The sequence below is a fragment of the Petaurus breviceps genome, unplaced genomic scaffold, assembly GCF_028583685.1.
Source record: "Petaurus breviceps papuanus isolate PSGF00001 unplaced genomic scaffold, PetGlider_PUasm1.0 90779, whole genome shotgun sequence".
Taxonomy (NCBI): Eukaryota; Metazoa; Chordata; class Mammalia; order Diprotodontia; family Petauridae; genus Petaurus; species Petaurus breviceps.
The window spans coordinates 10,355,675-10,378,621 of NW_027187344.1; the positions used below are offsets into that span (position 1 = coordinate 10,355,675).

At 49.7% G+C, this 22,947-nt stretch overlaps 2 protein-coding genes across 5 annotated transcripts; one reads left to right on the forward strand and one right to left on the reverse strand.

Annotated features, from left to right (window-relative positions):
- Positions 1-545: 545 nt before the first annotated feature.
- ZDHHC12 (zinc finger DHHC-type palmitoyltransferase 12) lies at positions 546-3,431 on the forward strand. 2 transcript variants are annotated; one of them, XM_069069461.1, is made up of 5 exons: positions 546-670; positions 1,005-1,156; positions 1,429-1,509; positions 1,988-2,154; positions 2,388-3,431. In XM_069069461.1, exons 1-5 carry the CDS (start codon positions 571-573, stop codon positions 2,698-2,700), a joined length of 813 nt encoding a protein of 270 aa, XP_068925562.1. In that variant the 5' UTR covers positions 546-570; the 3' UTR covers positions 2,701-3,431. The 2 variants fall into 2 exon arrangements, with proteins under 2 accessions (XP_068925562.1, XP_068925563.1); XM_069069462.1 differs by having other exon boundaries at positions 1,991-2,154.
- Positions 3,275-21,707, reverse strand: PKN3 (protein kinase N3). Of its 3 annotated transcripts, none has more exons than XM_069069459.1 (22): positions 21,152-21,707; positions 17,530-17,812; positions 16,414-16,550; positions 14,806-14,920; positions 14,516-14,655; positions 13,773-13,956; positions 9,882-10,025; positions 9,450-9,559; positions 9,096-9,239; positions 8,784-8,859; positions 8,543-8,708; positions 7,961-8,087; positions 7,763-7,830; positions 7,367-7,430; positions 7,040-7,131; positions 6,710-6,886; positions 5,781-5,843; positions 5,457-5,533; positions 4,862-5,004; positions 4,628-4,735; positions 4,363-4,443; positions 3,275-4,087 (listed from the first exon to the last, which is right to left on the reverse strand). In XM_069069459.1, exons 1-22 carry the CDS (start codon positions 21,167-21,169, stop codon positions 3,875-3,877), a joined length of 2,730 nt encoding a protein of 909 aa, XP_068925560.1. In that variant the 5' UTR covers positions 21,170-21,707; the 3' UTR covers positions 3,275-3,874. The 3 variants fall into 3 exon arrangements, with proteins under 3 accessions (XP_068925560.1, XP_068925558.1, XP_068925561.1); XM_069069457.1 differs by lacking the exon at positions 21,152-21,707 and adding an exon at positions 19,420-19,550; XM_069069460.1 differs by lacking the exons at positions 3,275-4,087; positions 4,363-4,443; positions 4,628-4,735; positions 21,152-21,707 and adding an exon at positions 19,420-19,550 and having other exon boundaries at positions 4,968-5,280.
- Positions 21,708-22,947: the final 1,240 nt, after the last annotated feature.

The window sequence follows — 22,947 nt, forward strand, 5'->3', positions numbered from 1 at the left end:
ATTCCTAGTGTACAGGGGACATACACGCACACAGACGCGCACGCGCGTGGGGAGGTGGACCCTTCCTCTTGTCCCACCTATCAAGTAGGCAGATTCATTCAATCAACAAACATAGTATTTAGCATCCACTGCCTGATGGAAAACACTACATCTGTGTGTGGGTGTGCGTTAACGTGTACCAAAATCGAGGTCATTGAAGGGGTGCCTGTAGGCAGCAGCTGCTGCGACGATAAGGAAAGCACCCCTGTGCAAGACCACTTAGCCCTAAGGAAGCCAGGCTCGGGGCCATCTTTCTTTAGGCCTAAGTTCCGGGGTGGGGCCACGCGCGGGGGCGGGTATTTTTCAAAGGACTCGAGCGCGCAGTTCGGCTCTACCGCCGGCCTCCTCCGCACCTGTCAGTGCTGGGAGTCCCGCCTCCCCAGCCCTCAGCCAATCCACACTCGAGGCGCTTCATATAATTCCCGCCCTCCTGTTCTGGTTCCTCTAATCCCAAGCGCCAAGGCTCGTTCGACCTCCTCTTCCGGGTTTGCGGTTGGGTCGGGTCGGGGGGCGGAGCCTGGGGCCGAGGCGATGGGGCCGCGGGCGCTCCTCAGCCCCGGGGTCCTGGTTCGAACCGGGCACACGGTGCTGACTTGGGGGATCACGCTAGTGCTCTTCCTGCACGAGACCGGTGAGCCTGGGCCCCATCCTATCGCTGCCTGACCCTGTGGGAACCGCTCCCCGACCGATTTCCAAACCCGAAAGCCAGCCTCGGAATCCCCTCCCCATCCCACCCGGGGAACCTGCATCTAGTCCGGGCCACCGCCCCGCACGCACCGTCCCCTGTCTGCTGGAGCCCGGGGCCCCTGCCTGCCTCGGGGCTCTCCCCTGCCACTGCCTCCCGGGCTCCGCTTCTCTCTCTGCTGGGCACCCCGCTGTCTCCACCGGCTGCTCCGGGCCGGTCCTCCCCCGCTCCTTCCCCGTTTGTCTCCCTCGCGCCCATCTCTGTCTTTGTGGGTCTGCAGAGCTGAAGCAGCAGGAAGCCAGAGGGGAGCTGCTGCAGCCCCTGCTCTTCATCCTCTTGGTGCTCTGTTCTCTGCTGCTCTACCTGGCCGTTTCCCTCATGGACCCTGGCTATGTGGGGCCTGACCTGGAATCCCCACCGACCCAACTCCAGGTAACCCACGCTGCCCCGAGAAACGGGGAGGGGGGGGGCCGAGCTCTAATCCCGTCCACATCCATCCTTCCCCCATGGAAATGGGAAAAATAGGTTTTCCCCGGGTGGCACAGACAGGGAGCAGAGCTGAAGCCAGAACCCAGATTTCCTGAATGCTGGTTTGGTTACTCCGCCACATTTTGTACCCTATGTATGAAACATTCCCAAACTTCCTGGGTCTAAAACCCTAGCGTTAGACTGCAACCTTTGTTATTCTCTATCTTCCTACCCAGAAAGAACCCAGGGAGGAGCAGACAGCTATGATCCCCCCAAAGACACTCCGGCTCCGGCGCTGTGGCTACTGTTTGCTGCAGGTTGGTGAAGGAGGCACAAGGGGATTGAGACCAGAAGGCTCATCGGAGGCAAAACCACCTCCTTGCCTGAATGGGCTCTTTGACCTCCCTCAGCTTGATGGAGTCCAAGGGAGCAGCTGAGATGCCATTCAAGTCCCCTCTTCCTCCCTACCCCCAGCTTGCCTTGTCTGAAATGTGATTCTTCTTCCCCTGGAAGCTTTCCAAACTCTGCTCAAGTTTCACCTTCTCCAGGAAGTATTCCCAGCCTTGAACCTACTTCTGGTCTTTGTAATCAGACTAGCAACTCAAATCTAACAGACTACCCTCACAACTAGTTAGTTAAAGCCTTGTTGGTGTTTTCACAAGTATCTCTCTTCTCTTTCCCATTGGGAGCTCTTCCCCTCCCCTTAGCAGCCTTAGTGTCCCCAGACTCAAAAGGAACATTCATTCCTGCCCTGGTTACTAACAAGCTGTCCTCATCCCCTTCCCAACCCCACAGCAGCCCCTTCGTTCCAAACACTGCCGCTCCTGCAAACGCTGTGTCCGTCGTTTTGACCACCATTGCCCTTGGATTGAAAACTGTGTGGGTGAGCGCAACCACCCCCTCTTCTTGGCCTACTTGGCAGTTCAGCTGATGGTGCTCCTGTGGGGCTTGCACCTGGCCTGGTATGTATTCTCCCCGGCTTGGAAATTTGCCCTCTCTCTTTGCCTGGAGGCCGGCATGGGGGAGACAGAGAAACTTTAGAAGGGACAGGGTCTGGGATAGCCCCTACATATATGGAACCACAGGGCAGCTTCCTAGACCCTAGGGATGGTTCAGATGGAAGACGTGTCTGTTTCCTCTCGGAAGGATCAGAGTTCTTTCCCAATTCTCCTTCTTTTCCCCCTACTCCCTGCAGGTCTGGCCTCCATTTCCATGAGCCCTGGCAAAGCTGGTTCCAGCACAATGGTCTCCTTTTTGCCACCTTCTTGCTGCTGGGCCTCTTCTCAACTGTGGTGACACTACTTCTTGCCTCTCATCTCTACCTGGTGGCCAGTGATATGACCACATGGGAGTTTATCTCTCCACACCGAATCGCCTACCTCCGCCACCGTCCTGATAGCCCCTTTGACCGTGGCCTTGCCAGAAACCTGGCTCGATTCTTCTGTGGCTATGGGGCTGTACCCTGGGAGGTACTCTATGCCCAAGAGATAGAGGGAGAGGCTGTGTAGGGCCTCTAGGAGGAGTGGGTAGTAGGGGCAAACTCTCTGTGGGTCATATTCAGGCTAACTTACATGTGCCTGTCAAGGTTGCACCTAGATTTCACTCCATCTTGTCACTTCTGTCCCCATAAGGTACTGGGGAAAAAAGTCACTTCTTTGCTACCCTTGACCTATTTCTGCCTAAACCCTAGATTCTTTCCCATTCTCCATTCCTATGGCAGGTTGCTGGACACCCTGGGGAACCACCAGGCTGCAGAACAATGTTCCCTTCCCAGGAGACAAGCTTCATCCCAGAGGCTTGTTAAGTTGGGTCAGAACTAGGGATTTGGATGATAGGACTTTCAAGGGCAAACTGGAAATGGTCACAGTGGTAGTGTAGGTGAGGCCTCGGCTGACTCAAGGCCCAAGGATAGTGCAAGAGGAACTGAGGCTCAAGTATGCCCCCAGTCTATTTATGTAAGCAGCCTTGTTTAGTGTAAAGGCCTTTGAATTTTAGTTCCTGTGAAGCCTCAGAACTTTTATATTTTTCCTTCCTTCCCCACAGTATCCCCAGCCTTCCCAATTCAGAACAGTTCCCCTAGGGTTCTGCAGGTTACAAATTTAATAATACAAAGAGCAGGTAGACTGTTAAAAAAAAAAAAAAACCCAGTATACCCTGCTTCCCACTGTGATCCTTCAGGGGTATGTGCTTTGTACAGAAATATTCAATAAATCCTGGCTGCTGACCAGCCTTGGCTCCAGCTGCTGTCACCAGCTCACTGCATAACTCCCCACATCCTCCTTCCATCCCTGCCCAGCCTAGACCTAATTCTGGAAGGTCCTATAGTGACAAGGGAAACCTCTTCCTCAGCCTTCCCTGCTTGTCTTCAAGGGAGCAGAGGGGAATTATTGGGACCAGAGTAGTGTTCATAAATAAGGCAGATCATTCCCTTCCCATAATGACCAGTAGCTTCCAAGGGAGGAAACAGTGCAAAAGTTGTGAGAAATTATTCCTAAAGCATCAAGTTAAGTGATGGATGGGATCTGCCCACAGAGGAGAGAAGGACCTACTAGGGACACATAAAGTACATAGAGAAGGCCTACCAGGCTTCCCCCTGCCCCCAGGCTTTCTTTGTCACCCCAGCTGGGTAAAGAAGAAAGGGATATGTTGTACTACCAAAGGCTGCCCAGCCCCCCTGGTAGCTCAGACCTCCGGGAACCGGTCTGAGACAAAGTCAAAGTCCCGGAAAGCAGCCTGCTGTCGGGAACCAAGTGGACGTCGGGGATCAGGAGGTGTCAGGGCTGGGGGCAGTACTGTAAACTCTTGGTCAAAATGTCGGAGGTCAGCAGGCCCACGAAGCAATGGCACATAGGGAGGTTGGACCCGGCAAGAAAGCAGAGCCTCCCAATCTGTGGACTGAGGTAAGGGGGGGAGAGAGGGAAAGACAGAAGAGAGGTCAGAGGCATCAGCAGTTATCAGCACCTCCTCGTCCACCTACTCCCAGATGCTGCCCCTCCCAACTATTTATATTGTCACATCCTCTTTCTACCTGCCCACTCGACCCTACTCCCCCCCTAACTGACCTGGTTTCATGACTGGCCCAGGAGTACTCATTCATGAAGTACTCATTGAAGGCACCAGTTCACAACAATTATGAACACAAAGCCTGCTTGGAGACACCACCATCTTACCCTGAAGAAAGGATGGACTTTTATTTCCTCTGCATCCTGCCGACCTGCCCCCAAACGCTTCTCAGGACACTTTTGGAGTAACTAAGAAGACACAGGGGGACAATGTTCACTTCAGGCAGCCCAGGCCTCTTCTTCCTCACAACAGCTACCAGACAGGAGTAAGAACTTTAAATGTCTGGGGGATAAGGATGGAACAAAGGTCCAGGGAGCTCTGCACCAAGGGTCAAGGTACTCCCAACATCCTGGACCCAACCTGGGTGCCCACCTTCTGAATGAGTGCAAGTCCCTCCACTGACAAGACGTGGGGATAGGGAGCTTCCTCATTGACAATGCAGTCGAATACCTCCTCCTCTGTGTCCCCAGGGAATGGGCACTGTGAAGACAGGCATTTCAAGTGGAGGTGAGTTAGCTGCTATCAAATCCCTCCTCCCTGGCTTCACGCCCCAAGGAAGGGTACTCTGGCCTTGTGCGGAAGCAGAATAGTAGGGAAAGGACTCACCTCACCCACCAGCATCTCATAAAGTAGTACACCCAGCCCCCACCAGTCCACTGCTCGTGTGTACGATTCATCCGTCAGCACCTCAGGTGCCAGGAACTCTGGAGTCCCACAGAATGTGCTGGTACGGTCTCCAAAACCCATCCCTGCAAGGCCAACATCAGTACCAGAGCAGTTGACCAGAGGAGGTGGAGCTCAATATTATCTGCATGAGCACCTAAAACTCTAAATTCCTAATACATAAGCCAGGAAGAAAAGTCATCTCCCACTGCCTTTTAGACCAAAGCCTCCATCTGCTCCATGCATTTCATTCATGGAGTTCTTGCCTAAGAACCCTCTGAGGAATCCACATAGTCCCAGTAGGTAATGGAGAACAGGGAGGCAGCTTCTCCCAGGTGGAACCAAACTGAGTCTGAGCTCATCTAAAGAAAAGATTGAACAAAGGAATAATCACTTGGCATTGGCCACATTTGGAAGCTACGTGACTACCTCTTACCCTAACCCTGAAAGCAAGTTGTCAAGAAGGCTATGGTGAGGACCCCTGGGGTTCTAAGCACCCAGTTTGCCAAGCTGCCCTTTGCCCCCAGACCAAGCTCACCTTCCTTACACAGCCCAAAGTCGGCAATCTTGAGAAAACCCTTGGCATCCAGGAGGAGATTATCCAGTTTCAAGTCCCTGATGACCAAAGGGAGAAGTGGAAATAAGGCAGCAGAAGAGGCCGATGAGGGGACTGGGTCCTAGGATCCTCAAGTGATCAGCTCCTCTCGACTAGTGCTTTTCACTTGGGAAAAGCTAGGAAGGAAAGGGACTTCTCCCCCTAGCTCCCAACCAGGGCATCTCACATGAAGGAGCCCAGACTCAAAAGCAGGAGGGTCCCTCACACCCTTTTCCTTCCCTGGATGGCTGAGTGAGCATCATTTACCTGTAAACAATTTTCTTCTCATGTAGAAATTGCAGGCCTAGGACTACACAGGCCAGGTAAAACCTGGAGAGAGATCATAGCAACAGGATCATAGGAGTTAGATGTGAAAGGAACTCTAGAAAGAGTCTAAGGATAAGACCTCATGGCGTGGGACACACAGGGATCAAAGAGCCAGAGATAGGGCAGGAAGGAAGGAACCCTCAGCATATGAGTGAAAAATAGAGAAGAGACAGACTCCACCCTCAAGAACCCCTGCTCTCATGGGGAAGATGTAGTACCCACACTAGCCCCAAAGGCTCGTTGAAATCCTTCTCTTAACGTTGCTTAGCTCAGGTGCCATCTTTTCTACAAAGTCTTCCTAGATCTCAGCAGCTAAAAGTGACCCCATCCATTGGAGATTTCACTGGAGCACTTTGTCTCTCTTTTGCCTCCATCACGCTCTGCCTCATTTTACACTGAGAAGTATTAGCATTTACATAGTGCTTTTTCTACATTGTGGCATCTCTTTTGAACCTCAAGACAATCCTGTGAGGTAGATGCTATTATCCCATTTTACAGATGAGGAAATTGATTTGCCCAGAGTCACAAAGCTACTGTTTTAGAAGCCAGATTTGAATTCAGATCTTCTGACTCAGACCCAACACTCTATCCAGCGCACCACCCAGTTATTTGTGCCTCTGTTGAGTAACAGATGAAATTCCTTGAGGACAGTGACTATTATAGGACAATTTGTGTCTTTGAATATAAGTATTGGTTTAATTGAATGAAAACCTACAGCTATATGGACCAACAACTGGCCTTGTGAAGCCTACCAGGGGCTGAGGAAACTAGAGGAAAGGTCATACTGTCAGCCTGGCAGAGAAAAGGGAGCTAGGGAGCAAGGGAAAGAGATGTGAGGTTGCAAGAGGAGGCAAGGGGGGAATGCCCACCGAGCTTGAGGCTCAGGAAAGACATCAGCATGGATTCGCATCATCAGGTCACCCCCAGGTACAAACTCGGTCACGAAACAAAAATGGCTGGGAGTCTGGAAGCACACCAGCAGAGAGAGCAGGAAGGGGTGGCCAGAGTGGCCCACCATCTCCAGGATCCGCTTCTCACAGTACAGGCTGCATAGAGGGAAATGGGGTGCGAGCATCAGAGCCCAAGGATATTTCTTAATCTGGGTCTAACTGCTATCCATCTCCCCATCTGCTTGCCTTGGAGACAGCCCTGGTTACTACAGCCACCCCTGAGGATAACAGGTGCTCCCATCCATTCACCTCTCCAGCTCATCCCGGCTCAAGACATCCTGCTTCTTCAGTGCCTTGATTGCATAGAATGTCCCCGTCTTCTTATACTGAGCAAGGAGGACCTGGGACATAAAGGAAGGCTGGGACTAAAAGGGAGATTCTTATACCATCCAGTGAGAGTAAGCCAGTGGCATCCCAATGAGTGCCTGCATTTGCCAAGTCCTGTGTTCTCCCCAGGGAGAAAATCATTTTCCATCTTCTACTTACTAGGCTCTCCCCATCTGCCATCCCCACTTGCCCACACCCAAGAGGGAAGGACCGTATAACCTGAGACCTCTCCCTGAGGTCCTGTGATACCTTTCCAAAATGACCACGGCCCAGCACAGCAACACAACAGAAGTCTTGGAACTTGGGAGGTTTCCTACAAGAAGGAGGAAGTGTGGGCCCTGGAGGAAGGGGAAGGGCAGCCTGTAGAATAAGGGAAAAACTAATTCCCACTAGAAATACCACATTCAGTCTCCTGGGCCCTAGCTCGTCTTACCATGTAAACCTTGTACTTCCAACAATGAAGGCCTGGCCAGGGGCCATGAAGCAATAGCTGAGTCTGGATTGGGGCATCCAAGTCACTGCCTGTAGCCCCTCCCCCTCTGCCTCACCTCCCACCCCCAAACAACCCTATCTCACAGGGATTCCCTAGGTAAGTGAGTTATTCCCAGTCTGTGAAGACTCAAACTGATCCTGAGTAGTGGTTACCTGCTGGGTGTGGTACATGGCCCCTGTCTCAAATTGTTCCTGTATTCCACATGGGGACGTTTGGTACACTGCAAGAAAATGGGGTTGGATAAGAAGAGCTCTCAAGACAAAATTGGCCTCCCCTCCCAGAGACCATTCTGGCCCTCTTCACTCCAAGATGGAAGAGAATAAAAAGGGAGAAAAATAGATGCCCCTCACCGGTGACTCCACAGAGGCAGAATCCATGGGCAGGTAGAGACGTGGGGGCTTTGGTGGCAGCTGCTCCCCTCCCAGGGCCTTCTGTGGTGGGGCCTCCCCAACCAGAGGCTTTGTCAGAGGGAAGGAACTATGAGCAATGAGGAAGATGAAGCAAAGAGATGAAATCATGGCATTTTAGAATTTGAAGGGTCATCTCTCATCCAACTATTTCTTTGTACAGGTAAGGAAACTGAGGCCCATATATATTAAATGCTCAATTTCACATAGGAACTAAGTGGCAGAAACAGGATTGGAATCCAAGGCCTGTGCCTCCAAATCCAGTACTCTCCCCTCCACACCATGGATCCCTAACTTGGTGAAGTAAGCAGAGCCCATTGGACATAAAGGCCTGATGTCTATCATTTACCCCTGTGTGACAACTCACTTAACCACCATAGGCTTCCTCAGTTTCCTACCTATATAATGAAGGACTTTAACATGATCTCTAAGTTCTCTCATCCAATCCAAAATCTATTACCCTATGAAGATGACCTTGGATGAACAAAGAAAACCTTTTCCTTCTCCACCTCCGCTAAACCTTACCTGGGGGATGAGGAGCTAGGGGAGTCATGCAGGGAGGTTGGGGACGGCCGCCCCCCAGGAGGGCTGAGGTTACTCAGGGAGCTGCAAGGAGGCAGGAGGCTCATAACCAGTCTGCCCCATGCAGCCATGCTGATATTCATCTGTGAGGCCCGGAGGAAATCCTGACCTGGAAGAAATGCAGCCAGGTAAGCTCAGGCCTCTACAGGCTCTGCCAGCTCCTCCCCACCTCCAGACTCCTCACCTCGGTGTTTGGAAAAAATGCACTTCTGTCTCTGAAGCCGGGGCCTCCTTTCGATAACAGGGTCACAGAACAGCACCTAAGGGTAGCGTGGAGGGATGGGAGGCCATAGGGGTCACACACATTGTATTTTCTCTGGAGAAGCAGCTCTCAGTCGGGGGGGGGGGGGGCTATCTCCCAGTCCTTTCCCATCTCCTACTTCCTAGCCCTTCATTTCCTTTTAAATTTATTTTTGTAATACTGCCCATAGTAAAAATAAGGAAAGAGAAAGAGTATAGAGTTGGGAAATGGCATAGAGAAGGGGGAATTGTTTACCTCCACAAAGAGCTGGCCCTGAGGCTCCAAAGCCAAGGACAAGGTGTGGCGTGCATTGTCCAGGAAATCCTCCAGTCTCAAGAAAGCTATACCGCACAACTCCCGCCAGTCCTTCCACTGTACCCCAATCTCCAATTCACGAGACTACAATGGGAGTTAGTTTTGGGGACCCAGCTCCCTCCCAGTGGAGCCAGTGTGAGGGGCAAGCTAAATTGCAGGGGTATGGATGGGAGCCCAGACACCAGGAAAAGAAGACCCTTCACTAATCTGGGGAAGGGTGAGGAGGCAGAATTTTGACTCGGAAGAATGTTCCACTCAACTGAGGGCTGTCCAGGGCCAGTGTCTTAGCCTTACCCGCTCTAGGGGGATCAGGAAAGTCTGGTCCCAGGCCTGAGCACTCACAGGCCCCCAGCCTGTCTGGCCCACCACATGGTTATCCACTTTCAGCACTGCCAGAACCTCCTCTGTAAAGGAGCAGACCCAATGAGAACAGGAGATGGGGTACCAGGGAGTGCAGGGAAGAGTGCCAGGAATTCAATGGGCAGAGAGACCCTCAGTGAAGGACATGGCCGATGAGACAGGGAATAATGTGCCAGGGAGCATAGGCAGGAGTGCAGTGACCTTAGAGGGCAGGGGGAAGGAGAGAGAGAAAGTAGCAACTCCCCTGCCATGGGCAAGACTAAGTCACAGGTTGGTGGTAGGGATTCAAAGTTCCAAAGGAGGCAATAACAAGGAGAGAAGGGTTACCTACCCCAAAGTCCCACCTTAGTCCCTTCCCAAACTCACTGGTCAGCTCCTCAACACGCTGCTGTTTGCCCCAACTCCATGGTCGACTTTCTCCTGGGCTACCCACCAATGCCGCCACACGGGACCGACCAGGAACTACTTCTAACAACTCCTGGCATCCTTTGAGCCAAACCTCTAGGGTCCCTGTGGGGTATAGTGCCAGGTTCAGACTTAATCTTCTTTCCCATTATCCTTGAACTCGAAAGACTCAGAACTTAAAGTAGGGAAATACTGACTGAAGAATGAAGAACTTTCTTCAGTCACAATCACTTGGCACCTGACTTCCTCTCACCTTTCATAAAGTCTAATAAGGAAGGGAGGAAGAAATGGAAGAGAAGGCAGGGAGCCATATCTGCAATCAGGAACCAGGGGAATTATGGGAAGGAATGACCACCACTCAGAGAATGACCATTGCTAAACTGTTCTATCATCTGCTCCCTCCCTCTAGGGTGGGACAAGGACAAGACCCTCAGAATCAGGGAGAGGGAGCAGCGGCTCTGGAGGGACTCTGCACAGATCTCCTAGGGCCCATGTTATCTGAACCATTGAAAAGCACCAGAAAATTCTGGAATCTCAGTAGTCATCTAGTCCAACCCCTACCCAAAGCAGGAATCCCTTCTATGAGATCCCTGATAAGTAGTCATTCACTCTGAGTGAAGACTCCAGTAATGGAGAGCCCACTATCTCCCAAAGAAGTTCACTGCATTGTCACACAGCTCTGAGTATTAGAACATTTTTTTTTTATGTTAAGCCAAAATCTGTCTTCCTTTAACTTATGCATTGCTTCTAGTTGTGCGCTGTAAGACCAAACAGAGTCCGATCTCTCTTTGGTATAACCACCTTTCAAAAACATAAGTGACTGATTAATCACCTACACCTTCACAATAACTATTTTCTGAATCACAAATCAAAAATCATGATATGATAGAATCTATTTCTTCTGCTAAGTCTTATCAAAAGTGTACTTTTCTTTTTTTTGGAGGGGGTAAGGCAGGGCAATTGGGGTTAAATGACTTGCCCAAGGTTACACCTTACACGTGTACAAGGTTACACGGCTATTAAGTGTTAGATGTCTGAAGCTGGATTTGAACTCAGGTCCTCCTGACTTCAGGCCCAGTGCTCTATTTACTGCACCACCTAGCTGCCTCAGTGTACTTCTTTTCTTAAAACTGGGACACTCCTGGGAAATTCAAGATGTGAGCTTGTTCTGTACTAAGTTATTTATAAAAATTAAAAACAGAAATATAGAATATATAGTAATAGGAAATAATAGAAATGAATGAATGAAAAGGCATTTATTAAACTCTATTGCCAAGCATTGTGTTAAGCACTTGGAATTAAAAAAAAAGTAAAGACAGTCTTTGCACTCAAGAAGCTTATATTCTAATAATACATCCAGTCTTGTTGGCTTTGATCCCAAGCATTTAAGGGGCACAAGAGGAAATATGGCCCCTGCTCACAAGGATCTGACCCTCAGTTGAAGAGAAAAGAACAATGCTACCACAGAGGATCTGCAAAGTGTCAAACAAGTGGTACAAATAGTAAATGCTGTGAGCATTCAAAAGGGAAAGATATCTCTGAACACTTTAACCTTCAAGGAAGAATTGGCACTTGAGATGGGACTTGGAAGATGGGGAGAAGTCACATAAACCTCCCCCCACCCCAACTCCTATTTACATTCTTCTCAACAACCCTATAATGTAAAGGCAAATATTATTATTCCTATTTAGGGATGAAGAAACTGAGAATCTGTTGGTGTCAGGTATGGCATCAGAAGAGACCTAGGTTTGAATTCCAGCTCCAATACTTATTTATTAGCTGTGCAACCTAAGTCCAACACTCTGGCCACGATATTGGGATGAGAAAGAAATGCATTCCAAGCTGGAAAACTATGGGAGATTATATTTTTATCTGTTATGTCTTATTCTCCAACCATGGTGTCAGCCCTTCTAGGGTACAGATCATGCCTTCTTCAAACTACATAGAGAACCATCAGAAAATAATGATTGATTTGACAAAAAGAAAGGCCCCACAGGCATTAAATTATCTATAGTTATCTCTCTCTTTTTCTGTCATATTTAATCTCTTTATGTCTTTATGTTAATATTATTATCTATCATTTAAATTATCTATAGTTGCATTTTTGAGGCAGCAAAGATTTGGAAATAAAGTAGCCACCCAACATCTGGAGAATAGCTAACCCAGTTTTCTGTACCTAAATGCAATGGAATATTACTGAGCTGCAAGAAACAATAAACTTGAAGAATACAGAGCAGCATTGGAAGGTTAATTTGAACTGATGCAGAGTAAGCAGAACCAGTTAATATATACAACTATGACTGTATAAAGGGAAAAAACAATAATAACAAAACAAATGAAAGAGAATGGTTAGAAATTATAAGGACTAAGCTCATTGCAAAGATGGGGCCTGAGAAGATGCCATTCCCTGCTTCTTTGTAGGGGAGGGGTTGGGAACATGAGTGTGGAACACTATATATGTGTCAGACTTCTTCAATCTATTAATTGTGTTGAACTTTTTTTCTTTATTATAAGGGATGGCTCCATGGGAAGGATGGGGGGAAGGACACTGGGAAATATTAGGTGGTTTAGAAATGAAAGCTATCAATAAAATTTTATTTTAAAACTAAGTCATTTTATAGCACATAAGTGGTTACTAAATGCCTTATCTTTCTAATAAATACTGATTGATTTATTAATCCAGGTCAGAAATCCCCAATTGTAGGAGAGAGGCAAGGAAGAGAGATGGATCCCAGGAGGTTTAAGTCCTCGGTGAGAAGATACCCATTTAGTCCAACAGTCGCCCCATGGAACACATAATTATTCTTATACTTGGGGAAGGGAATCTAGGGCTGCTCCCTTCTCCCTCTTCTCTTGTAGTTTGGAGGCACTACAGCCTTCTCCCCCAATCTTGAGGCTAGACTCTCAGCAACTACCCTTCCATGCCCTGAGGTTCTCAAAGCAGACTGTTCTCTATCATTTCATTGATTCTGGAAAGCCTAAGATATGACCTCCTAGGGGCCTTTCAACTCAAACACAAGTGGGGGGGGTATAGTTGAAAAGAAGGACATAAAAAGATTAAATATGACAGAAAAAGAGAGAGATAGCAGACATGAGGGAGCCAAAGGAAGACAAGAAGAAGGGGGTTGAAAAATACAGACTCAGAGCTGGCAAGGACCTTACAAGAGAGATGGTAGAACAGAATTACAGAATGTCAGAGCTTAGAGAGTATCCCTTTCAACTCAATGTCATTGCACTATTCCCCTCTATAGGATGTGGTGATGTGATACCTCAAGTGACAAGGAAGCAAAGGGAGAGTTATTGCTATTATCATTATAATAGTGTTAGTATTACAATAAATAATGCTACTCTGCACTTGTGGAATAATTTAAAACTTTGCCAAGCACCTTTTTTCATCTTCATTAATACTCTGGATCATTACAATACCCCAGGGAGGGAGGCAGGGTCCAATTTGGTAATATTTAACATACAAGTAAAGAGAGGTCTAGAGAAATCTAATGATGTCTGGGATCCCATCTCCTGCCCTCTAGCTCTCCCCAACTTCCACTCCATAATGGAATAGTGAGTCGGTCTTCCTGACTCTCAATACAAGGCTCTCTCTACTTAAAAGTAGGGTTTGAGAGGTTGAGAGAGAAGGGAAGGAGCAGTTAACCCTGAAGAACACGGGAAAATCTAACACCTACCAAGAACACCATATTCAGCCTCCCCAGCCCTAAATCTTGTACCACGAAGGCCAGGCAGAGGGCAATGAGGCAATAGCTGAGCCTAGGGGGGGCATAAGGCTCACTGCCTCTATCCCTTCCTCTACACCATGGGTGATGGCTAAAAGGGATAGGGAATTCTGTTCCTTACCTGTGAGGGCTATGGGTTTGATGAGAGATCCAGTGGGCTGGGGACTCCCAGGCATGCCCTCCCGTAGCTCTCGGGCCACAAGGATTCGTAGTGGGTGAGCTGCAGGAAGTTCTGTCATTAGCCGTTCCAGAGCCAGCCGTAGGAGGTCCAGCTTTTGCAAGGACTCTCGAAGTCGAGTCTGGGCCTTCAAAGCAGAGGGAGGAAATGGAGACAGGATAGAGGCCAGTAGAGTCCCCCCAAATGCCCTGCCCCACCATCTCCCTCTAAGGTCCAGGGTTTCCAAGTCATCCATTCAGAGGACCCTTCCTTATTGGCCTATTCAGAGACTAAGAAAGGAGGAATAGAGACCAGGAGGACCTGAGAGGGATGGGGAGAGGAGAGAGGAAGGAGAAAGGGTGAAGAGGGCAGGGGCAGAAAAGACATTCTCTGTCAGTTGAGCTGGCACCCAAGGTTGCAGAGTAACTCATAGGATTTAAATCAAGAAGGCTTAGAAGTCTTCGAGCCCATCCGCCTCATTTTACAGATGAGGAAACTGAGGCCCAAAGATCCAAAGTAACTTATCCAAGGTTGCCCATGTAGGAAGTAACAGAATCAGGACTTGAAACCAGGTCCTCTGACATTAAACTGACTCCTCTTTTCACTTACCATCCTGCCTCTTCTCTGAGGATGGGACCCCAGAGGGCCTGATACCCAGGCAGTGGGAACCCCCCCCCCTTTCCTCAGTCTTGGGTCTCTAGTCTCACCTCAGCCAGGGCCTTACGGTCCTGCAGCCTGCGGCCCCCCAGCAGTTTCACCACATTCTTGGCACCCTCTGCTATGGCCGTCTCGATTCGAAACCGATGACGGAGGTCTCCAGCTCGTAGTTCCCTTTGCTGTTCTGGCCCTGAGACAGTGTGTGCATGGGAGTAGGCAGGGATAGTGTGGGAGGGAGGAAGAAGAAGAGACCCATGGGAGAAAGGTCAGGACCAGGCTATCCCTTCCTCCCACTGCACACCTCAGGCCCTTCCTCAGTCAGGGACTCAGGGTGCTTCACCTGGTGCCAGAGACTCCCCAGAGGCTCCCAGCTTCCCAATCTGCATTCGGAGAAGCTCAATCTTCATCTTACTGTCCCGGAGCATCTGCTGAGCAGCTGATAGCAGCCTGCGTTCCTGTGGGTTTAGGGGAAGCGGGAGGGACCAGGCTGTTAGAGGTGCCAGACAATACCTACCCGTGCTCCCTACAAGACACCTCAGACACAGTCTTCTCTATCAAGCCAAACTGAACCTCCTTCCAAACTCTACTCAAAAAGAAGAGAAGAGTCACGCACCCCTTTTGTATTAGCTTTCAATTCCCATTGAATAGGGTGTTACTAGCCAATAGGGGGAAGGCTTCATGGAGGAAGTGGCATTTGAGTTATGTCTTTAAAGGATTGATTAAAAAGGTGGGGGGGCGGATTAAGGAAAGGGAGAATATTCCAGGCATGGAAGAAAGCATGCAAAGGCACCGCAGTGGGAGAATCCTGAGACTAAGCTTTTTGTCTTTCCACAATAATCTCTTCAATGTCTCCATCAGTCAGTAAATTTAAGTACCTATTATGTGTCAGGCATGGTGCTAAGCCCAGGAACAGTTCCTGTCCTCAGAGAGCTGACAGCAAACAGCTATGTATAATCAAGCTATATAGAGAATGAACTGGAAACAATCAACATCACCCTAGAATTAAGGGAGACCAGGAAAGGCTTCTGATAGGATGGGGGATTTTAGCTGGGACTTCTCTTGTTCTCCTCAGAGGGATGGGGACCTCTCTCCCCCACCACATGGGGGCCTCCCTGAGGCCTGGGCCACATCTGCCTCATCAATGTGAGTGGTGGCTGTGTTTGCCCACTCATACCCGCTACTCCTTCTGAGGGCAGGGATCTGGGTCTCCTGTTTCCTTGGTCTTACCCACAGAGCTGATTATGTCATTCCTGGGCTCCAGAATGTTCAGCCTCTCCCTACTGCCAATCTAGGCAAAGGTGCAGGTCCTACGCCTGGCATTCAATCTCTTGCTACCCTTCTTCTCCAGCTTTATTTCATGTTACTCCCACCCTGGTGCTCAATTAGGCACCAACTAAGCCTGACTGTTCTCCAGCACCTAAACACTTCCTGATCTCTCCCCTCCCTGTGCAAAAGCTCCAAGTGTTCCCTGTGCCTAGAAAATACTCCCTTTCCCTAGTTCCCCCATTGAATTCATGCCCATATTTAGGGATCAAACTCAAATGCCCCCCTCCTCCAGGAATCCTAATCCCCTCTCAGACCTAACCCAGCACTTCCTTTGGGATCCAATACACTTACTTACCTTGTGATAATTTGTCCTATGAATGACCATGCCATCTTATCTCCCTACTAGACTGAAAGGGCCACAAGGGCAGGGGCTCATCTCAAGTTTGTCTCTCCCTCAGTAATAAGCACTGTACACTGCACACCAAAGGCACTTAATACATGCTGATTATGTTGTCTTTATCCACAGTGTTCTAGCATTTAGTGTGGGAACACAGAAAGTTGTTCCCACACTAAATGTTCAGCTTACCAACCTACTGCCCCCTCTGCTGGGGAGAGAACTGGCCCAGGCCCAGGCCCCAGGGATCCTGGTGGCCAACTCTAAACCCAGTCATGAGGGTCTCACCTTTGGGCTGCCGTTGGCATAGGTGTTAGTCATGTTCTCTGCTCCCTGTTTCACCTTCAGCTCTATGTGCAGCTGCTTCCGCAAAGCTTCCAGACGTCTGGTCACTGGCTTTTCCTCCCTTGGGTGAGGCTCAGAGGCTGTGGAATTTACAGGAGAAAACAAAACCCTGGCCTTCGACTTTCTTTCCCGAACCTTTGTTCTGGAGCTCAGGATGGGGAGAAGACAGCAGGAGGCCAGGCTTAGGGTGGAGAGTGGGGAGCAGATCTCCTAAGCTCAGTCAGAAAGTCCTTGGTCCTCAGAATACTTCCCAGCCTCTCCAGCATATTCTATAAGATAAGAGCCTATGGCAGCAGAGTTTAAATATGGCCATGTCAGGTGATGGCCAGGCCAAAGGGCTATCTACCACCCCAAGGTCTCTATGCCACTCAAAGTCATCTCTTAGATGATACATGAAGATGTCTATTTCGATAATTGTACTTCACTATAATTTGGTTTTCTTTGTAATCCTATTCTTTTGTCTGCATTAAAAAACATTATTCTGAGACAGAAGCCATTAGGTTTCCCCAGACTGCCGAAAAGATTCACAACCCAATAACGGTGAACTCTTTTACTAAAGGAACCTGAGGGTCAAGAGTATATGTCGTCCACCAGACTGAGCTCCTGGAGCAAAGGTCACCTTTCATACCAACACTCCCCAGAAGTGGGGACCCAAGATGCTTTCAATTTCAGTTTTGCTGAACATTGTCTCATAGTGTTTAGAGGCAAAAAGCATGATAAGATCAAAGATTTGGAGCTAGAAGTGACTTGCCCCAGGGTCACAGAAATAATAATTAGCAAAGCTAGGGTTTGAACCAAGCTTCTCTGACTCCAAATCCAAAGCTTTTTCCACAAGGCCAAGTTACTTCCATAATAGGTTATCAAGAAGAAATGGAGAATGCTTAGAGTATGTAACAAAGCCTCCAGATCATGTCCCAGGACCTCCTCCATACAGTTCCCCAGTGTTTCTATCAGACCCAGCTCTAATGGGTTGAAGGGATGAGGGACTCAACCTTTACTCTTCCCTCATATTCCCAATTTCACTAATAGCCAGTCCACCAGACCCCAGTCAGGGCTCACCAGCAGGACTCTGGGCCTCATCAGGAAGCAAAATATGGGCATTGAGCTCTTGCAGGTCCCAATGCAGTTGCTCCAGTCTTCGGTTAGAGGAGCGCAGCAGCTGGTCCACATGGCCCAGGTTTCGACGGGCAGTGGTGACCCTGCGTAGGTTTTCAGCACCTTCCTTGATCTTCAACTCTTTTTGAATGGCCTTTCGGATCACCTCCTTCTCACCTTCCAGCCGATGCTGGGAACTAGGGTCTGGCAAGCTCTCACCTGCCCCTAGCTGCACTGTGGAACTTCCCTGCAAGAGATAAAGGAGGAGGAAGCACCAGTCAGCCAGATGTGGGGTGGGGGTTTGGGGATGGAACAGAGGCCTCCCCAGACTGCCAAAGGGGTCCATAACTCCAAAAATGGGAAGAAGCCTTGTGCTAGAGGGACCTGAGCTCCTCAAGAGCAAAGAGGTCCTGGGAAGTTCTTGGTGAGCTGACATCAAGCTTTCTCTTTCTGTCCTGTACCCAATCTGAAATCTCCAGCCAGGAAGACATCTGAAAGAGGTGAGTTCTCCCATCCCCCTATTATTTGCCTGCTTTCTTCTGACAAAGGAACATAGCAATGAAACAATGACTAAGGTGAACCTCTGCTTTCCCATGAAAGTCAACCTAGTCTCTCTATGCAAATCCATATATATTAAAGCTTGACCTTCTACTGAATCCCAAGAACAAGAATCCAGAGTTAGAAGACAGCCTCTGATACTCATTAGCTGAGTAACCCTGGGCAATGGATTCACCTCTCAGCCTCACTGGCCTCATATGTAAAATGGATTCGGTGGTTTTGAGCAAAGTGCTTTGCAAATCTTAAAGTTCTCTAGTTGTTATTACCAGCCAGGGTCAATATTATTTACAGGCTAATGTCTGTCTTTCTGCTCTCTGATCCTAAGTTAGTTCCTGGGCAAAAAAAGAAACCTGAAGCCCCTACTTCCTCAACAGGTCCTTTTCAACTTAAGTGGCAGAAATAAATATGGACTAAGGCCCTGGACTGGTAGGGCCCTGATGGTCAGACCATCAGACAGGAATTCACACCCAGCAGAATGAAATTCCAACACCATCCTTCAGGATTTTTCTCTATCCTCTAGTATCACAATCTCCTTTAAAGGTCACCAGTCCAGTTTTCCCTCACCTCCTCCCCTTCCCCCATTCCAGGTGGATTTTATCCAAGTCATTTAAAAACTTTGATGGGGAATCCCCAATTCCCAAGATTCTGCAGGAAGGCATTTCCACCATCATTTATCCACTAAGTCCTTCCTAATAACTACCACTAAATCAATCTATTTTTTCCCTTATTCTCTTTGAAGGAATTAGCTCAAAGCCCTCACACAAACATCCCAGTACAACCTCTTCTTGCCTGGCTATAAGCTTTCAAACTTTTCAAAGCAATGTCCCATTCCTTACGACACAAAAATTCAAGAAGGCAGGGTAGGGGAATTATTATTCTCATTTGTGATATGGGGAAACTGAGACCCCAAGCAGTGAAGTACCTTGCCCAATGTTATGCATCCAGTTAGTGACAAAGGCAAGACTAAAATCTAGGTGTCTGGACTCCCAGACTAGGAATTCTATCAATGGCAATTGATACCATTTCCATAGAGGAGTATCTTCAGATGGGGCTTAGAATACTGAGAAGAGCAGAATTCTCTGGTTAAGAACCCAAGAACTAGATCTCCATATCTCTAGAGGTGAGGAAGAGATGAGTCTCACTAACTTGCTCAGAGGAAAAAACGAAAGACTCTCTTTAGGGGCTGCCAGATTTCAAAGTTAAAATACTTTCCGGTAGCAGAAACTGACCTCACCCCATTCAGCCACCACCCCAGAGGAACCCCACCCATGGGACCCCTCCAAACTTCTATGTTACCTTAGGGGTCACACCAGTCTCCATTATCTTGGCCTTGGGGGGAAAAGAGAAACCCCAACTGGTCTTTAGCTGCCCTCTTGTGTGCTCCTCCCTGTCCGGCTGGGGCCCAAGACAGGGGTGGGGGCCCAAACGGCTCAGGAAATCCTTCACCCTCCACCCGCTCTGGGCCCTAGGCCAAACTCCTGAGCAAACAAAGATCCCATGGAGAGGGGGGCCTGGCCACTAGGGTCCTGAGTCACTCTCCCTGGTAGGGAGGTTCCCAGCCAGGAAATCGGAAAATGTGTACAGGCTACCCTTGGAACAAACCAGCCACTCAAGCCAGATAGATGGAGAGAATGAGCAGAGCCCAGAGTAAGCACAACCTAGGCAAGTTTATTTCTCACACTAGCAGGGCCTACACAGAGCCCCCCTCTCCAACTCAGTACCCCTTTTTATATAGACTAGGGCTCTTCTTGCATTCCATTCGTACAATATTCTACATGTTTCCCTACACCTGGACATAGCTCAGTCTGCTGGGCCTGGAGAGAGACCTTAAAGATCTATTAGAATTCTGGAGTAAATTCCACTATTTTAAGAATGGCGAGACTGAGGCCCAGAGGGGGTCACAAAGCCAGGTAGAGGCAGGGCATGTCCTGGAAGGCAGAATGGTTCAGTAGTGAAGCAGTGAGATGTGATGAGTAGAAAGAGAACCTGGATTTAACATCAAAGAACTTCAGCTGGAATCCCAGGATCTGTTGCTTATGGTGGGGACTTTTGGTTAACATTATCTGTGTTATTTTCTTGTGCACAAGGCTCAGCTTCTTCCTCTGACAAGTGAGGGAGGAGAACTAAACTTTTGAGGTACCATCCAGCTCCAAATCTAACAATCATCCAGTGACCTCTCAGGGCCCTGCCAACTTAGAGCTGAAATTCTAGGAGTCCTGGGTCTCCAGACTCCCAATATTGAGTCTTTTCATTACATCCCACCGGCCCTAAAGAGGGCAGTGGAAGTGAGTAGTGTGGATGGCCATGGGGCAGGAGTTTTAGGTTAGCCTTTGGTGAGGGGGTGGAAGGAGCCTCCATAGTCTGTAGAGTCTAGGGTCCCTCCTGGTTGCCTCCCTGGAGAGAATGTGAGGAGTTAAGGCAGGATCTTAAACTTTGTATCATGGGCTCAAGTCCACAGATCCCCTGAAATGTATGCAAAGACCCCTTGTCCATGGAGCCTGGGTTAAGAATTCCGGACTTAAGGGATGGGAGTTTGGAGAGTAGGTTGGTGTGTGTGACTGGGAGGCCAGGCCCAGGAGGTGCTGGGGTGGGGGAAGGCCGGCGTAGCGCGAGGTGGGGGCAGGTGAACCCAGCCTCACCCATGCCCCGCCCGCGGGAGGTACCTGGCCAGCCGCTGCCCCAACCCTTGCATCACCCCAGGCGCACGCTCCCCACCTCGTCTGGCTGGTCACCCACCTCCCCCATAGTACTCCCGGCGCCCTCCCCGTCTCCCAGGCCGCCCCTTCCCCGCCGTACCTCCGCTCTCCCAGCCACAGGTGTGCTCACTTCTCTCTCGGTAGATGCCTGGACGCCCCCTTCCCCAAAAGTGCTCGCCCCTCTCCTTGCACGGCCTCCCCCTCCCCGGCCGTACCTTCTTCTCCCCCCGCCCCTGCCTTGCAGCTGCCTGGCTTCCCCCTCCAACTCCGTTCCTCCGCCCCTCCCCCCAGGTGTGTGCGCCCCTTCCTTGCATCGCCCCCGCCGCGCTCACCTGCCGCGGGTCCCCCATGCTGCCTGTAGAGGCTTGGGCCCCGCAGCTCCGTCTCCTCCGGAAGCCCCGGCCCCTCCAACAGCCCTTTCAAACTTGAAACTTCCCGGGGAAGCAGCTCCCGAGACGCGGGATCCAGCGCCCCCTCTCGAGGAGGGAGACCCTGCAAGTCCCTCCTGGGATCCTGGGAAATTCCGTGCTCCCTCTGACACTGAGCCCCCGAACCCCTCCCGGGATCCGGGGGACCCTGGCTGCCCTTCCCCAGGATCGGGGGATTCGGCGCCCCCCGCACTCGGCTGCCAACTGTACCCGCTTGTTGGGAAGCCCAGGGCCGCAACAGTGCGCCTAGCCTCGTCCTGAGGTCCAGTCCGCGCGGGGATCTGCAGAAGGTTCCCCCACCAACACCCGGTGCAGTCCCCACCCCTTCTCCTAGCTTTGTCCTGAGCGCCCCCGCCCGGAGTGGGGTGGGGGGGCTATCTTCGTGCTGCCCAGCAAGCGACTGGAGAAGGGCTAGAAGGGGGGACCCTTAGGTCGCGGGGTGCCAGCTGGGGAAGGAGTGGTGCCCTTGGTAGGTGTTCCATATCTTGGGGGGCAGAGCTATGTAACAGGAAGAGCAATGAATTATCGGTCGGACAGGAATCGAGAGTTCGAACTCCTAACTAACTCAGCTACTTATCATTTGTGTAACCTTGGGCTAGTCATTTCCTTCTGTGCTTCCTTTTCTTCGGCTGTAAAAGTTGGGGGTTAAACCAGCGGGTCCCTAAGGTTCCTTCCGGCTTTAAATCCTGTGTATATGGTTCAAGAGCCCTTCTGTTTCATAACTGACCACGAAGGAGGCTGACCCCCTTAGGGGTCTGGAAGAGTCCTTAGGGCACTTTTCACTGTGGTGAGATAGAAGCTAGGGCTGGGAGTAGGGACTTTCACCTTCTTATCAGAGTTTAGCACCATGCCTAGCATACAGTGGATGCTTAATAAATGTGATTGTCATACCGAGGGATTCAAAGCCGGGGGAAAAGACAAGACAAGGAAATAATATCATAGATTCAATTCAACTAACATTTGCATGCCTACTATGTGCCAGTCATTGTTCTAGGTGCTGGCGACAGGATCAAGAACCTTTTGCCCACACACAAACAGACCTTGCTCTCAAGGTGCAGACTCACATGGGAAACCTGATTCAGTACGAGCTAACCTGAGGAGGAGATCGCCAACAGTCAAGCTTCCCATAGGAGGGGGATGGTACCTGAACGGAGCTTTGAATGAAGTTAGGGATTCAGGAGAAGAGTTTAGAGGAGTGTTGGCCAGAGAGAGCCGAGCTCAGGGACAGGAAGAGTCGAGTTCCACTTCTGACTTACACTGGCTGTACAGACTCTGAGTAAGGTATTTAACCCCTCTCTGCTCCCCAGGTGACTCTAATATAGACCATGTGCGAGACTGCATTGTTAAGGGATTTCTTCCTTCACAGGGAGCACCTTACATTAATGAAATCACAGAGGCATTAAGGAAAAAAAATGCTTGAAATGCTAGGCTGAGCAGTCTCTGTCTTATCAGAGAGGCAAGTGAGGCCCAGAAGGACATTAAGGGAACTGCCCAGTCAGACCTGTGCTTTAGGAATATTATCTCAGTGGCTGTGTGGAGGATGTAGGGGAGAGGGTAAAGAATTCAGTAAGGGAGCTGATTGCAATGGCAGGCATCCAAGCAGGGGGTACCTAAAGCCCATGCTAGGGTAATATCCTTGGGAGGGGAAAGGAGGGCAGATGGGAGACAAGTTGTAGAGACAGAAAAGATAGGATTTAGCA

Excerpts from the sequence above, each read along its gene's own strand:
- ZDHHC12 (XM_069069461.1), top strand. The coding sequence starts at position 571 with ATGGGGCCGCGGGCGCTCCTCAGCCCCGGGGTCCTGGTTCGAACCGGG. Across the intron at positions 671-1,004 it reads GCTCTTCCTGCACGAGACCG|AGCTGAAGCAGCAGGAAGCC; the intron begins GTGAGCCTGGGC and ends GTGGGTCTGCAG. Across the intron at positions 1,157-1,428 it reads CCCCACCGACCCAACTCCAG|AAAGAACCCAGGGAGGAGCA; the intron begins GTAACCCACGCT and ends CTTCCTACCCAG.
- PKN3 (XM_069069457.1), bottom strand. The coding sequence starts at position 19,443 with ATGGAGACTGGTGTGACCCCTAAG. Across the intron at positions 16,551-17,529 it reads TGAGGCCCAGAGTCCTGCTG|CCTCTGAGCCTCACCCAAGG; the intron begins GTGAGCCCTGAC and ends TAAATTCCACAG. Across the intron at positions 9,240-9,449 it reads TCCTGATCCCCCTAGAGCGG|TCTCGTGAATTGGAGATTGG; the intron begins GTAAGGCTAAGA and ends CTCCCATTGTAG.